Source organism: Aquarana catesbeiana, linkage group LG03 (assembly GCF_042186555.1).
Source record: "Aquarana catesbeiana isolate 2022-GZ linkage group LG03, ASM4218655v1, whole genome shotgun sequence".
NCBI classification, from domain to species: Eukaryota; Metazoa; Chordata; class Amphibia; order Anura; family Ranidae; genus Aquarana; species Aquarana catesbeiana.
Window position 1 is genome coordinate 694,482,351 of NC_133326.1, and position 16,215 is coordinate 694,498,565.

Sequence of the window (16,215 nt, forward strand, 5' to 3'; positions counted from 1 at the left end):
AATACAATATCAATTTTATTAAACATTTGAACAAAAAGAAATCAATAATATACAAAATATATATATAAATTAGTATATATAAAGCATAATATGAGAGAGAGAGAATAGTGAACAAGAGAAGAGCGAGTGAGAGAAGAGCAAGCGAGAGAGAGATATAGAAAGAGACGAGCGAGTGAGTGAAGAGCGAGCGAAATAGAAAGAGGAGAGAGAGAGAGAGAGATGGAGAAGAGTGAGCTAGCGAAGAGTGAGCGAGCGAGCAAGAGAGGAGCAAGCGAGGAGAGAGAGGCAGAAGTAGAAAAAGAGAAGAGTGAGCAAGTGAAGAGCAAAAGAGAGAGAGAGAGAAATAGAGAAGAGTGAGCAAGTGAAGAGCGAGAGAGAGAAGAGAGAGAGAGAGAGAGAGAAATAGAGAAGAGTGAGCTAGTGAAGAGCGAGCGAGAGAAAGAGAAATAGGAGAGAGAGAAAAGAATAGAGAAGAGTGAGCTAGTGAAGAGCAAAAGAGAGAGAAATAGAGAAGAGTGAGCTAGTGAAGAGTGAGCGAGAGAAAGAGAAATGGAAGAGAGTGAGAGAGAAATAAAGAGCAAGCAAGAGAAGAGCAAGCGAGAGAAGAGCGAGAGAGAGAGAGAGGCAGAAATTGAAAAAGAGAAAAGTGAGCAAGTGAAGAGCAAGAGAGAGAGGGAGAAATAGAGAAGAGTGAGTGAGTGAGGAGCGAGCGAGTGAAATAGAAAGAGAAGAGCTTGAGAAGAGAGAGAGAAAGAGAAAAATGGAGAAGAGTGAGCTAGTGAAGAGCAAGCAAGGAGAGAGAGGCAGAAATAGAAAAAGAGAAAAGTGAGCAAGTGAAGAGCAAGTGAGAGAGAGAGAGAAAGAGAAATAGAAAGGAAGAAATAAAGAAGAGTGAGCTAGTGAAGAGCGAGAGAAGAGTAAACGAGAGCGAGAGAGAGGAGAGAGAGAGGAAGAAATAGAAAAAGAGAAGAGTGAGCGAGTGAAGAGCAAGAGAGAGAGATAACTAGATAAAGAGAAGAGCGAGAGAGAGTGTGTGAGAGAGAGAGAAATAGACAAGAGCGAACGAGTGAAGAGCGAGCAAGTGAAGCGCAAGCGAGAGAAGAGCAATCGAGAGAAGAGCGAGAGAGAGAGAGAGAAACAGTGAAGAGTGAGCTAGTGAAGAGTGAGCGAGTGAAGAGCGAGCGAGTGAAGAGCGAGCAAGAGAAGAGCGAGCAAACTAGAGAAGACTGAGCGGAAGTAGAGAGAGAGAGAGAAATAGAGAAGAGTGAGTGAGTGAAGAGCGAGAGAAAGAGCACAAGAGAAAGAAAGGGAGATAAAGAGAGCCATATCTTAGGATGAGTATAAAGGATAAGGAGGTGGAGAATTAGGATAGATGATGAGAAGGATCATAAAAGGTGGCTGTGCTGGAATATTGATGTGGAGGATAAATAGGATAGAGGAAGGACCAGGAGTAGGACGATGGTGGAGTATAGAGAATAAGGTGGAGTAGTATAGTGGACGAGGATGAAAGAGGATAAGGAGGAGGAGGACAGAGCAAGATACTGGATGAGATGGTGGATAAAGTTTGAAGGTGAAGGAAAATGGAGGAGGTTAGCGTGTATACGATAGAGGTGGAGAACGATGAAAGATAGTGGATGAAAGAGAAGGGAGAGGACGAAAGTATTCCTCTACCTCTATTCTCCACGGTATTCCTCTACCTCTATTCTCCACGGTATTCCTCTACCTCTATTCTCCACCATATTCCTCTACCTTTATTCTCCACCGTATTCCTTTACCTTTATTATCCACTATCTTCCACCAAATTCATCCTTTATGCACCATCACATTCTCTATACTTAAATAAATGTTTATTAGTACATTAAAAGGAAGATAATAAGGTGAAATTTATTTTTAGGGTGGCCCTCCACTTTAAGGACCGAAAGGATTTGCCCCCTTAATGACCAGACCATTTTTTGTGATACAGCACTGCGTCATTTAAACTGACAATTGCGCGGTCGGGCAACGCTGTACCCAAACAAAATTTATGTCCTTTTTTACCACAATAGATCTTTCTTTTGGTGGTATTTGATCACCTGTGCGGTTTTTAAGTTTTTGCACTATAAATAAAAAAGAAGACAATTTTGAAAAAAAAAAACAACATATTTTACTTTTTGCTATAATAAATATCCCCCAAAAAACTGTAAAAAAAAATGTCTTCATCAGTTTAGGCAAATATGTATTCTACTAGGGATGAGCTTTGTGTTCGAGTCGAACCCATGTTCGACTTGAACATCGTGTGTTCGGTCGTTCGCTGAATTACGAACCATATGGGCCGTTCACGCCAAATTCATGAACGGCCCAGTCTCACCTACAGTATAGCAACCTGCAGCCAGGTGCTTGTGTAGGCTCATTGAAGTATTTCCAGCTACTGTACTGTGTACCCTGCACAGGGGTTATCATACTAATAAAACTACAGGCAGGCAGTTGATTCTGCTAGCTGCAGTATAATCTGTATATATATATATATATATATATATATATATATATATACCAGTTTTGTGCAGCTCACTGCAGGCCAATAGTATGTCTGGAAGGCCAACAAGGAGAGGCAGACAGTCACAAGACAATAAAAGAGGGCAAGCAGGCTCTGTGTCTAGAGGCAACAGTGCTGGTTGTGGACACGGTGCATCCTTATCAGCACGTACGCTTGGCCTTTTTTTCGGCAGCTGGCCGTGTTGAGCCGCAACATGCAGAAGACTTGGTCGAGTGGATGACCAAGCTGTCCTCATCCTCTCTCACCCAGGCTCAGGGTACTTTGTCTGGCAAAGCAGCTGCCAACGCAGCCTCTTCCCTTGGCTCAATGGCATCAGTGACTCCTTCCCTAGCCCCACCATGTCCTCCTGAGGAGGCCCTCGAACTGTTTGACCACAGTGTTAGGTACATGCTCCAGGTGGATGCCCAGCGTTTTGAAGGCTCTGATGATGATCCTGAACTAGATGAAGGCAGTAACGTGAGCACGGACAGAGGGGGTGCCAAGAAGGACAGCAATCTGGCAGTCATGCTCCCCCTGCTGCAGCATACTGCCAGGTTTGCTCCAGTGATGAGCAGGGAGGGGATGATGAGGTCACTGACTCAACATGGGTGCCTGATAGGAGAGAGGAGGAGGATGAGGAGGAGGGGGAGGCACATCACCAACGAGGCAGGATGCCCTCCAGGGGCCAGCCTAAGGGCAGCACACTGACTGCATCACAACTCAGAGCTCCGCATGTGCAGGGCGCTGCTGTCTCTGCACGTTATTCTTTGGTGTGGGCCTTTTTTGAGATGAGTGCATCAGATCGCACCGCTGCTATTTGCAACATATGTCTCAAGCGTATCTCGCGTGGCCAAAACATCTCCCGCTTGGGCACCACATGCTTGACCAGACATACGTTGACCTGCCATGCAGTTTGTTGGCAAGCGTACCTAAAAGTCCCACACCAAAGAACAAAGAGGACCTCTCCTTGCTCCTCATCAGCTGGTATCTCCTACCCCACTATACCTTCAGTCCTCCCTGAGACCTGCACTGAGAGGAATGAAGGTGTAGAATTAGGTGTGTCACAGCCAAGTACTTGCAGGCAATCTGCTTTTGGTACACCGACGTCAGATTGTACCAGGCAAATTTCTCTGCCCCAGCTGCTGCACCGCAGAAAGAAGTTCGCTCCTAGCCATCCACATGCCCAGCGGTTGAATGCTAGCTTGGCAAAATTACCAGCGGTGCTCCCTAGGCGTTCAAGGGGCTACGCAAGTACGCAGGCCAAAAGATGCCATGCGGTGCTTGAGCTGGTGTGCTTGGGGGACAGGAGCCACACTGGGGCAGAGGTTCTGTCAGCTCTACAGGGGCAGGTTCAGAGGTGGTTGACGCCACGCCAACTTAAGGCAGGAATGGTGGTTAGCCACAATGGCACCAACCTCCTCTCTGCCCTCCGACAGGGACAAATGACCCATGTGCCCTGTTTGGCTCACATCCTTAAAACTGGTGGTGCAGCAGTTCTTGGGCAGGTACCCAGGCTTACAGGATGTCCTGAAGCAGGCCAGGAAAGTCTGTGTGCAATTCCGCCGTTCATATAATGCCAATGCTCGGCTGGCAGACCTCCAAAAGGAATTTAACCTGCCCAAGAACCGCCTAATCTGTGACATGCCCACCAGGTGGAACTCAATGTGCAGTGGCTGCACACGCAGCAGAGGGCCATCAATGAGTACCTGTGCGACTATGGCACCAGGACAGGGGAGCTTGTTTTTTTTTTCCCCACGCCAGTGGGCCATGATCAGAGATGCATGTACTGTCCTTTCACCATTTGAGGAGGCCACGAGGATGGTGAGCAGTGACAGTGCATGCATCAGTGACACTGTTCCCCTTGTCCACTTGTTGGAGCACACGCTGTGTGGAATAATGGACAGGGCACTTGAGGCAGAACAGAGGCAGGAAGAGGAGGACTTCCTTAGCTCTCAAGGCCCCCTTTATCCAGACAGTGTTCCTGCATGCAAGCCGATCACACAGGAAGAGGACGAGGAGGAGGAGGAGGATTGTGCCAGCATGGAGGTGGAGCCTGTCACTCAGCATCAGCAGCAGTCTTTAAAGGATCATTTACAGTCCCAAGAAACCCATGGACTTGTACGTGGCTGGGAGGAGGTGGCTGTGGATCATGTCGTCCTTAGTGACCCAGAGGACTCCGGACCAAATGCCTAAGCAAACCTATGCTGCATGGCCTCCCTGATCCTGCAAAGCCTGCGGAAGGATCATCGTATTCATGGTATCAAGGAGAGGGATCAATACAGGCTGGCAACCCTCCTTGATCCATGTTACAAGGGTAAGGTTGCGGACCTTATCTTGCCGTCGCAGAGGGAGAAGAGGATGAAACATCTTCAGGAGGCCTTGCAGAAAGGTCTGTGCAACGCGTTCCTAGAGACTGGGAGGCCCCTACTTTCAAACATCCAACTTACAAACGACTCCTACTTGCAAACGGAAGGAGACAACAGGAAGTGAGATGAAATCTACCCCTAGGAAGGGAAATTCTCTCCTGTAAGAGTTAATATGGGAAAAACGTTTCTCCTTTCCACTGATGCTTTATCACCAATCCTTGTTTCACTAAAACCCCCAAATTTTCAAAAAACATTTGTCATTGGGAAAAAAATTGAGGTGAAATCTTCTGAAGAGGAGGACAGACAGCAAAACAAATGTCACAGGGGTGATAACCCTTCCCTATGTTTTCCAAAAAGCTTAAAATAGATTTTTTTTGCTGGAGCTAAACACGTTAAAAATGTATCAGTTCAAAATTACAAACAGATTCTACTTAACAACAAACCTACAGTCCCTGTCTTGTTTGCACCGCCTGTATACTGCTGTTCAGAGTATATAGGGCCTGGTGGCCCCACACCTTTCCTTTTTTTAATTTGGGTGCGGGGTTCCCCTTAATACCTAAACAAGGCTCAAAGAGCCTGGTAACGGACTGGGGGCTACCCATGCTGTTTGTCTCACTGATTTTCATCCATATTGCCGGGACCCGACATTACATTAAAGCCATAAGCAGTTTTAAATGACTTTTTTTCCTTTAAAAATGTCATTTTGTGCAGGGACTGTTCTAAGCACGGGAAACATGTGCCACTTTACAGGCATATTATAGACACCCCCCAGGTACGATATTTAAAGGAATATTTCACTTTTTTTTTTTTTTACTTTAAGCCTCATTAAAATCACTGCTCCCGAAAAAACGGCCATTTTTAAAACTTTTTTTTGCATTGATATATGTCCCCTGGGGCAGGACCCAGGTCCCCAAACCCTTTTTAAGACAATACCATGCAAATTAGCCTTTAAAATTAGCACTTTTGATTTCGAACGTTCAATCCCATAGACGTCAATGGGGTTCTAACGTTCGTGCAAATTTTCGCTCCGTTCGCAGGTTCTGGTGGGGGGGGTTGGCTCATCCCTATATTCTACTACATATTTTTGGTAAAATAAATTGTAATAAGCATATATTGATTGGTTTGCGCAAAAGTTGTAGCGTCTACAAAATAGGGAATAGATTTATGGCATTTTTATTATCATTTTTTTCTTACTAGTAATGGCGGTGATTTTTAATGGAACTGCGATATTGCAGCGGACAGACACTTTTGACACTTTTTTGGGACCAGTGACATCTATACAGCGATCATAGCTAAAAATAGCCACCGATTACTGTATAAATGTCAATGGCAGGGAAGGGGTTAACACTAGGGGGCGATGAAAGGAGTTAAGTGTTCCCTGGGTGGTGTTTCTAACTGTGGGGGGAGGGGACTGACAGAGAGTACAGGGAGATCGCTGTTCCTGATTACTAGGAACAGCAGATCTCTTCCTACTTCCCTGACAGAATGGGGATCTATCTGTTTACATTGACAGATTCCTGTTCTGGCTCTCTATGGAGCGATCGCGGGTGGCCGGCGGACATCGTGGCCGCCAGCCAGGCGCATTGGCTCCGGTGTCGCACCTCCAATAGCTCTTAAAGCGGCTGATGTACAATGATGGCGGTTCACGCAGCCGTACCAACCTGTCACAAAAAAGTAGTTCAAGTTAAACAGGCTCCTATATAGAGCAACAAAAACAGACTTTTTAAGCCCATTTCTTCCCTGCGCTACCTCTTGCTCAATTTAAAATGTTTATAAGCTCTACATCAGTTGTTCTCAACCTTTCTAGTGCCGTAACCCCTTGATAATATTTCCCAAGTTGTGGGGACCCCAACAGTAAAAAAAATTTCGGAGCGTGGGTTGTCCCCAAGGCAAGACAAGTAATTTGTGCCCCTAACCAATGGACATTTAGCGCTCCCTGAGTCTTTTCCACTCGTACAGTATTGAAACCCCTTATGGTACATTTTAGGATGTAGCACTCTCTCTTTGTTCTCCTTTCTTTAGCTTGTATCTCTCTCTATCCTAATTTCTAGTTTTTTTTTTCCCCATCCCTCTCTCTGGCCATCTTTCTTGTTCTTTCTCTTATTCTTTCTCTCCCTTTTTCTTTGTTTCTCACCCTCTCTTCCTCTTCCTTCCATGTATTCTCTATTTTTATTCCTTCTCTTACTCCTTGGTGGGGGGGGGGGTGGGAATAGAATGAGTGGCAGTGCTGGCGGGGAGTTGGGATGAGCGGGAATGCTGGGGGGAGTTCTGATCAGCCAACTTAGGTTCTCTTGATTAAGGTCATCTTCTGATCTGAGAACTGTAGTGGGGACTTTTAATGGCAACTATAATCACAGGTAGTGTTACTCACTGTGTCTACAGCTTCACTGTGTCTCAGACTTTGTGGTGTCTCGTAGCAGTGACACCTATGCCAAAATCAGGAGATAGGGTCTCCTCCAGCCCCTCCCACTTCACATTCCTCACCAGTCAGCTGACCTCTAGTCTCTGCCCCCCAGCCATGCCGTGAACTGAATGGGTGGCTGAGAAGAGGCTGAGTGGGCAGGTGCGGGCTCCAGGAACGGCCCAGCCTGGCGTCCACAGGCTCTGGGTGGCCGCAAAAAGGCTGGGAGAGTGGTGCGGGCTTCGGAAACAGCCCAGGATTCGGTGATCCCTGGAAAATCATCGTTAGACCCCCGAGGGGGTCCCGACCCCAGGTTGAGAACCACTGCTCTAAGTAATAGTGATAGAACTTACACAGGATTGGTGATGTCACTTGATCACTAGGCCCGAGGACTCCATCTTAGGAGGGGATTCTATGACCCCTCCCCAAACCTGGAGGGCTTGGGTATTTCATGATGGCAATGACAGAGCAACAGAAGTAGTAAACTGGGGTGGGCTTTAAAGAGACTCTGTCCCTAAATGCCAAAGAGATAGAGGGGTTGATTTACTAAAACTGCAGTTATACTGCAGCAAGGTGGTTCGGCTGCGTGAATCACCGTACCGGTACGGCAGTTCATGGACTAGCTTCTGTAAGCGTGAGCACCAAATAGCTAGTGGGGGAGCCAATCAGTGGATCCGGCGGACTCGATGTCCATCGTTCCCTGCAGAGACAGAACGGGATCTGCCAATGTAAAACAAGGCAGATCTCCATTCTGACAGGGGATTACACTGAGATCTTGTCTTTCTTAGTAAGCACTCCTAGGGAACACAGTTAACCCCTTGATCGCCCCTGATGTTAACCCCTTTCCTGCCAGTGTCATTAGTACAGTAAAAGTGCATATTTTTAGCACTGATCACTGTAATAATGTCACTGGTTCCCAAAAAAGTGTCAAAAATGTCAGTTAGGTGTCCAATCTGTCTGCTGCAATGTCGCACCCCCGCTAAAAATCACTGATCACTGCCATTACTAGTAAAAAAAATAAAAATAAATAAAAATTCCATAAATCCATCCCATAGTTTGTAGACGCAAATCAATCAATATTCGCTTATTGGGGTTTTTTTTATCAAAAATATGTAGCAGAATAGATATTTCCCTAAATTGATGAAGAAATTAAATATTTTAAATTTTTTTATTGGGTATGTTTTATAGGAGAAATATATTTTTTTTTTTCAAAATTGACCATCTTTTTTTGTTTATAGCACAAAAAATAAAAACCGCAGAGGTGATCAAATACCACCAAGAGAAAGCTCTATTTGTGGGAAAAAAGACAACCATTTTTTTTGGGTACATCGTCGTGGGACCGTGCAATTGTCAGCTAAAGTAACACAGTGCCGGATCGCAAAAATTGGTCATTAATGGGTTTTTTATTTTTTTCCCTAAAAAAAAAAAAAAAAAATAACTAAAAAAAAAATAAAGGCCATTCTGGGAATCCGTCATATGACGTCCACCCAGAATGAGAGCCGCACCGCCCAGCCGGTTCTTGACAGATGGGTAAAGCAGGAAATAAGGTCAGAAGCCAGGCTGGGGTCAAGAACAGGAAGTCAGTCAGAAGCACAGGAAGTAATCAAGCAGAAGCACCTTGTGCTTCTGCTTGATTACTGACCCGGCTTACCCCCAACCTGCTGTGGCTTCTCTCCTGGCTCTGAACCCAGCTTGCTCCATGGATCTGCTTCTGCCTTATTCCTGATTGACATCCTGTGTTTTACCCTGGCTTGATCTCGACCGTGCTTCTTCCTCTGCTTCTGACTGACTTCCTGTTCTTGACCCCAGCCTGGCTTCTGACCTTATTTCCTGCTTTACCCATCTGTCAAGATCCAACAGAACTTTCAGAGGATAATCTGCTGTGACTAATTCTCTGCTCTTGGGTGTCTTCACATCTGGTACCATCAGGCATCTTCACCTTCAGGCAACCCCTGCACCTTTGGTCATAGCACCCTCTGTCACCACCTTCAGGGGTGCTCTGCACTCAGCCACAAGGAAAGCCCTCTTATCACTTCAGCCTCCAGTCAGGTACGTGACAGGAAGTTTTCAATGGGGAAGCTTGTTTTTTGTGTTGAATGACTAAGAGAGTATAATACCTCACTGCCTCTTACTCCCTGCTGTATCTATGAGACAGAAAGTTAAGGGAAATCTCCTTTAACTGCTTCCCGACCTCCACATGCTGATTTACAGCAGAATGGCATGAGTGCGCAAAAACCCCGGTATATCGGGAGCGCGCCTGCCACGTGCTACAGGAGCGTACCCGCAGGTCCCGCAGAATCGATGTCCGCCGGTGGCCCATGATCGCGGTGAGGAGAGGCAGAAAGGGGAGATGTAAACAAGGCATTTCCCTGTTCTGCCTAGTGACATGACAGGGATCTACTGCTACCTGTCATCGGGAGCAGTGATCTCTGTCATGTTCTAGTGAGCCCATCCCCCCTACAGTTAGAACACGCTGAGGGAACACACTTAACCCCTTGATCGCCTCCTAGTGTTTAACCTCTTCCCTGCCAGTGACATTTCTACAGTAATCAGTGGCTATTTTTAGCTCTGATCGCTGTATAAATGTCACTGGTCCCAAAATATTGCCAAAAGTGTCCGATGTGTCTGCCACAATGTCGCAGTCCTGATAAAAATCGGAGATCACCGCCATTACTAATAAAAAAATAATAATAATAAAAATACCATAAATCTATCCCCTATTTTGTAGACGCTATAACTTTTTGTGCAAACCAATCAATATACACTTATTGCGATTTTTTTTACCAAAAATATGTAGAAGAATACATATCGGCCAAAACTGAGAAAGACATTTTTTTATATATTTTTTTTGGGGGATATTTATTATAGCAAACAGTAAAAAATATGAGTTTTTTTAACAAAATTGTCGGTATTTATTGTTTATATCGCAAAAAAATAAATATTGCAGAGGTGATCAAATACCACCAAAATAAAGCCCTATTTGTGGGGAAAATTTTTTTTTTAGTACAACATTGCACGACCGCAAAACTGTCAGTTAAATTGAAACAGTGTAGTATCGCAAAAAATGCTCTGGTAATTAAGGGGGTAAAACCTTCCGGGGCTGAAGTGGTTAAAAAACATAAGCGGCAAAAAAAAAATGACTGGGGTTTATTTTGGTCTGGATACATACCACCCCAGTCTGTATCCAAACCAAAATAAAATGCCTTTTGATATACTCCATTTTTTTTTCTGAAGTTCAGCTCCATTTGAATGAAAATAATATACTGATGAAACAAGTTTTATTTTTATCAAACCATTACTAATAAACACAAATGGGCCTAGTTTTCCCTCTATAGTGTCATTAAATGCTCTCTAAGGATATACTGTACAGGATTTGTACACTCTTTTTATAAAGCAATTTCTATTTAATAAACATGGCTTGTGCACTCATACTAGTTAGCTGATAGAAGCCCTACAATACCATATATCAGTGCTGCTAGTGCAATATCTTGCTTATTATTGCTTGCTTAAAATCACTTTTTTTAAGAATTGACTTAGCTCATTTAGTCATTCTTTGGAATATACAATTATATAACGATAAAAAAAAAGAAAAATCCTAAAATAACATTTTTGGTATTATTTGTATATGAAAGAAGCTGCACAATTTTATATAAATTTCAGCTATATTTTAAGACCATATGGATTTTCATCATAAATCAACTACTGACATTGTAAGTGTCTGCTTTTATTTTCTGTGTTCTTTTCATCCTCTAATATGGAAGAGCCCTGGGCCCATCATACATCTTTTTTTACAGAATTCTGAGTTGAAAAAAAAAAATATTTACAGACATCATAAGTTTTTTTTTTACAGAATTCTGAGTTGAAAAAAAATATTTACAGATTCATAAACGTTTTTTTTTTACAGAACTCTAAGTTTGAATTTTTTATTTTTTTTTACAAAATTCTGACTTTGATTTTGTTTTTTGTTTTTACAGAATTCTGAGATTAAAAGTCAGAATTCTGAGATTATAAATCAGAATTCCGAGTTTCAAAGTCAGAATTCTGAGTTTCAAAGTCAAAGTTTGATTTTTTTTTCTTTTTTTCAGAATTCTGACTTTGAATTTTTTGTTTTTACAGAATTCTGAGATTAAAAGTCAGAATTCTGAGATTATAAATCAGAATTCCGAGTTTCAAAGTCAGAATTCTGAGTTTCAAAGTCAAAGTTTGATTTTTTTTTCTTTTTTTCAGAATTCTGACTTTGAATTTTTTTTTTTTTACAGAGTTCTGAGATTAAAAGTCAGAATCCCGAGATTATAAATCAGAATTCTATGTTTCAATGTCAAAGTTTGAATTTTTTTTTTGCAAAATTCTGAGTTTGAAACTCAGAATTCTGTAAAAAAAAATTATGATGACTCCAGGGCTCTTCCATACTCCAACCTCATGGAATTTAGTACATTGTAAATAAGATACACTCCAGTGTTTGAGGCTCTTTTCTAAGTAGAGTGTATCTAAATCCAAGAACAAAAATGTAATAGACTGTGGACTACCAATCCCTAGATTCAGTACTGTAACTTAGTTTTCTTTCTTTCAGGCTATATTTTGCCTTATTTCCACCTGTTGATCCTTCCAGTAGCACTTTTACTGTACTGTAGCTGTAGAGGAGCAGCTCTCTCACCCTAGGATAAGAAGTGTTCTAGAACTACTAAACAACTCTCCCCATTTCCATAGCATAGGGGTGAGATGTCCCATAAATATTTGGGAAGACGTTTTGGCTGAGACCTCAGTTCAGTGCATAGCAAATTACAAACTAGATTTCAGGCAGGATCAATTGTATTTACAGTAAATGTACCTAGCCTGAAAAAAAGGAGACCCACAGCTAAGGAATGGTAAGCAACAATATATAAAGTTTTTTTATTTTTTTTGGGGTTTAAATATCTCTTAACATTTTTTAAAAACTTTATTTGCCGAGTATTTACTGTACTGACCAGCGGTACACTTCAAGCAGGATGTAAAGAACACAAGTCTGGCTTTGCAGCAATAATGAAAAATTTAGCTTAGGCTGGCCATGTATTATAGAATTTCCTTGTACAATTTTCCTTTAGATTTACCAAAACCACATACTATGAGGTCAAACCTAAACACTTTCAAATTGTATGTAATCAGGCAGGCACTTGATGTACATAGTTGAAGGTAAATCTAAAGGAAATTGAATAAGAAAATTGTATAATGTATGACCAGCCTTATAAAAATCTAGTAGACCCTAAATCAGGGGTCCTTAAACTACGGCCCTCCAGTTGTTCAGGAACTACAATTCCCATCATGCCTAGTCATGTCTGTGAATGTCAGAGTTTTGCAATGCTTCATGGGACTTGTAGTTCCGCAACAGCTGGAGGGCCGTAGTTTGAAGATCCCTGCCCTAAATCATTGATAATCCCCACCTGTTTGTTTATAGTCAGCTGCAAGACAGGAATCTGTCAGTTGTGCGGTTCGATTCTTTCTGAATTAATATTCGAACAAATTTTTCATTATTCTGAGATTTGGATATATCCGAATACCCGAATTACAATATAAACAAATTTTACCGAATGCCCCAAATAACGTATTGAAATTCGTCTGAATTTTTGGAAATTCGGACTGAAATTCGATTCGAACTTTACATTGAACTCCAGTCGAATTCTAACTACACATAATGCTGAAATCAAAGACTGTGTGTGTTTTTGGAGTACCAATTTCGAAATAATGCTGCTTTTTGTTAAGCCAAAGGTGATTTAAAGAGTCATTGTAATCATTTGATGAAGATTTTTCTTTTGTTTGTTCATTTTGCTGCATTCAAATCAGAAAGAATAAAACATTTTCATTTCGACTGATTCGAAAATGTATCGATTTGAACATTTTTTTAATCGAAAAAAATCCGTAAATTCAAAGAAAATTCTGAATACGAATTCTGAACACGAATTTCCGAAAACAAATTCTGAATACGAATTGAACAAATCAACCAAATTGAACTAAATAAAATAACTAGATTAACAAAATCAAAACGAAACAAATTTTTTCGTCATGCACATGTCTAGTTGCAACAAGAGTATGTTGGGGAGAAGATCACCAGTGCAAGTTTATTGTTTTTGTGTAATTTTTTGTATTGGCACATGTTCACTTTGTATAGTATCTCATGTCCTTTGTTTTACAAATCCTTGCCCATTAGCCTTGAAAATGGGGAATATTTATTTTCAAGATCTGCCTTCCTTTGACTTTAGTGGGGTTTGCAAAAAAGTTTGCAATCTGTGGCCTTTTGGATGTGTTCACCAAATCCACTTTCTAATCGAACCCAATGAAAATTGCCTATCACTAATAACATGTCTTAAAAGAGAAGTATGGGTTTGGGGGTTATTGTAGAACCATACTTACCTAGGTGAATGCAGCATCGGCCCGATGCTGCATCTGTCCCCCGTGCCTCTTCACTAAGAACTGAGCGACCGAACACCGCCGATGGCTCCCCGAGCGGAGAGCTGGTGCCTGTCAATCAGCAGCTCTCCTGCTCTGCTCCTCCATGCTCATTAGAGCGATGAGCTGTGGAGCGGCGGGGAGTGGCCATCTCAGCGTCTCGCTGCACAGTGGAGGGAAGTATGACATGTTTGTTATTTAAAAAAAAAAAACTAAGCCTTACAATCACTTTAATGTTCTATTTCTGAGAATTTTCTATGCTGATTTATCATTAAATGTATTATTATATTGTATATTGTTTTCATGTCACACAGGCTGTTTATGAGAGCAACGTCACCACAATTTTCTTTGTAGGGTTCCACAATGTAAACACATTTAATCTTCTACTGTTCACGCTATTTCTTATAATATACATTGTGACAATATGTGGAAACCTACTAATCATCAAGCTGGTGACCTACAGCAAGACCCTCCAGTCTCCCATGTACTTCTTCCTCACCCAACTCTCTGTAACGGATTTAATTTTGACCACAGACATTGCCCCTAATATGCTAAATATCGTGCTAAATGGACAAGCCACCATATCTCTTTCTGGCTGCATCACACAGTATTACTTTTTTGCTTTAGCAGTGACATCTGAATGCTTTCTTCTGACATTGATGGCCTATGACCGCTATCTAGCCATCTGCTCTCCTCTGCATTACGTATCTATTATGAACCATGCACTTTGCAATAAACTCATTTTAGTATCTTGGATTTCGAGTTGCTCCGTAGCATTCATTTTAACACTTGACTTAAGTCAACTACAATTCTGTGGCCCGAAGGTCATTGATGGGTTTTTTTGCGATTTTAATCCACTGATGGAACTTTCTTGTTCAGATGTCTCTGTAGTTCAGTTGGAAGGTACCTTGTTGTCCATTCCTGTAATAATCGTACCATTCCTTGTGATAGTAATTTCTTATATGTTTATTGTTTTAACCATATCAAAGGTATCATCCTTTTCAGGGAGATGGAAATCTTTTTCCACTTGCAGCTCCCACCTTACAGTTGTGTCAATGTATTACGGAACTTTAATTATCATGTATGTGCTTCCAAATGAAGAACATTCACAAATAATCACTAAGACACTGGCTCTGTTGTACACCGTGCTTATACCCTGTTTAAATCCTTTTATTTATAGTTTGAGAAATAAAGATATTAAGGAAGCTTTTAGACGCTGTGTGTATAGTAAATTCTATTCAAATTTTCAGTTGAAAATCAGATAATGACTGGATAAATATTTGATTTAATTGTATAGCCATTGCTCACGCTGCAGGGTTACAACATGTTTTTTTCCTTAAAGCTGGCAAAAGAATATAATAAAATTAAATCAATAAAAAAGCAAAATGTAGAAAGACCATCTTTACATTTTTTTTAATATTTGTTTTTGATACAGGCATGCAGAGAACATACAGTAGATCTAAAACATTTGCAATAGATATAGGTACCTTAGAATCAATACATAAGACTTATATTTCTATAATAGGTAACAGTATTGTATTGTAAAGCATTTACATTTTACCAGTAATAAAAAAAAAAAAAGTATGTTGTACACAAATACAGTGCCTTGAAAAAGTATTCATACCCCATTGAAATTTTCCACATTTTGTCATGTTACAACCAAAAACGTAAATGTATTTTATTGGGATTTTTCGTGTTCAGATAATTTTATTGGTACAAGAAGAAAAGGATAACAGACAGTAACAGTCATAGGTTACAAAATTAATAATATCATGCCTGATGTATGGGGACGCAGCCCACGATAGTTTGGTGAAAAAAGCATTCATAACAGTTAGTTCATTTTTTGGGGATTTTATGTGATAGACCAACACTATCACGTACCTGGTAGAAGAGCCTGATTGGACGAGCAAGGCCTCCCTTACATCTCTGACTCGGGGCCTCTGATAGTGAGAACAGAAGGCGCCGAGGTACAGAGTCGCGCTAGCGCCAAGAAGTCTTTAACCTGTAGCAGAACGGCTGTCCTAGTAAGGCTGGTGAAGACACTGGAGACTTCAGCAGGAAGACCAACAGACAGGCAGCAGGTGCAGATGGCAGCAATGAAGAAGCAAGGTCAGGCAGGCTGGGTCATACACGACTAGGACAATCAGATGCAGGGTGCAGGCAGGATCGTGGTCAGGAGGCAAGCCAAGGTCAAAGGCCGGATCAGTAAACAGGAGCCAAGGAGAAGACAGGAGGATGGTCACAGGACAAGCCGGGGTCGGTACTGGTGGAGATCAAGGGATGGTCAAGACAAGCTGGGTAAGTAACAGGAATCAAGATAAAGGTTCTCAGGAAACAGGATGCACAGAAGCTGAAGATGAAGCAGCACTGGGGCTAGGTAATGGCTGCGTCTAAATAGACTCACTTGGCGCCAGCGTCACTCACGAGTGCGCGCGTGCATTGATGCTCACGGGGATGCGCGACGGCTTCTGTTTGCACGCCAGTTCACGCATGCGCACTTCTATGCACCAAAGCCC

General features: G+C 42.0%; 1 protein-coding gene across 1 annotated transcript; it reads left to right on the forward strand.

Moving 5' to 3' along the window:
* The first annotated feature begins 219 nt into the window (after positions 1–219).
* Positions 220–14,964, forward strand: LOC141134241 (olfactory receptor 5P55-like). The gene is made up of 2 exons (XM_073623818.1): positions 220–315; positions 14,014–14,964. Exons 1-2 carry the CDS (start codon positions 220–222, stop codon positions 14,962–14,964), a joined length of 1,047 nt encoding a protein of 348 aa, XP_073479919.1.
* The last annotated feature ends 1,251 nt before the right edge of the window (positions 14,965–16,215 follow it).

What these genes read in the sequence shown, in the direction of transcription:
- LOC141134241 (XM_073623818.1), top strand. Translation starts at nt 220, where the DNA reads ATGGAGAAGAGTGAGCTAGCGAAGAGTGAGCGAGCGAGCAAGAGAGGA. An exon ending in AAAAAGAGAAGAGTGAGCAA is followed by an intron (nt 316 to 14,013) that starts GTGAAGAGCAAA and finishes CATGTCACACAG; the next exon opens with GCTGTTTATGAGAGCAACGT.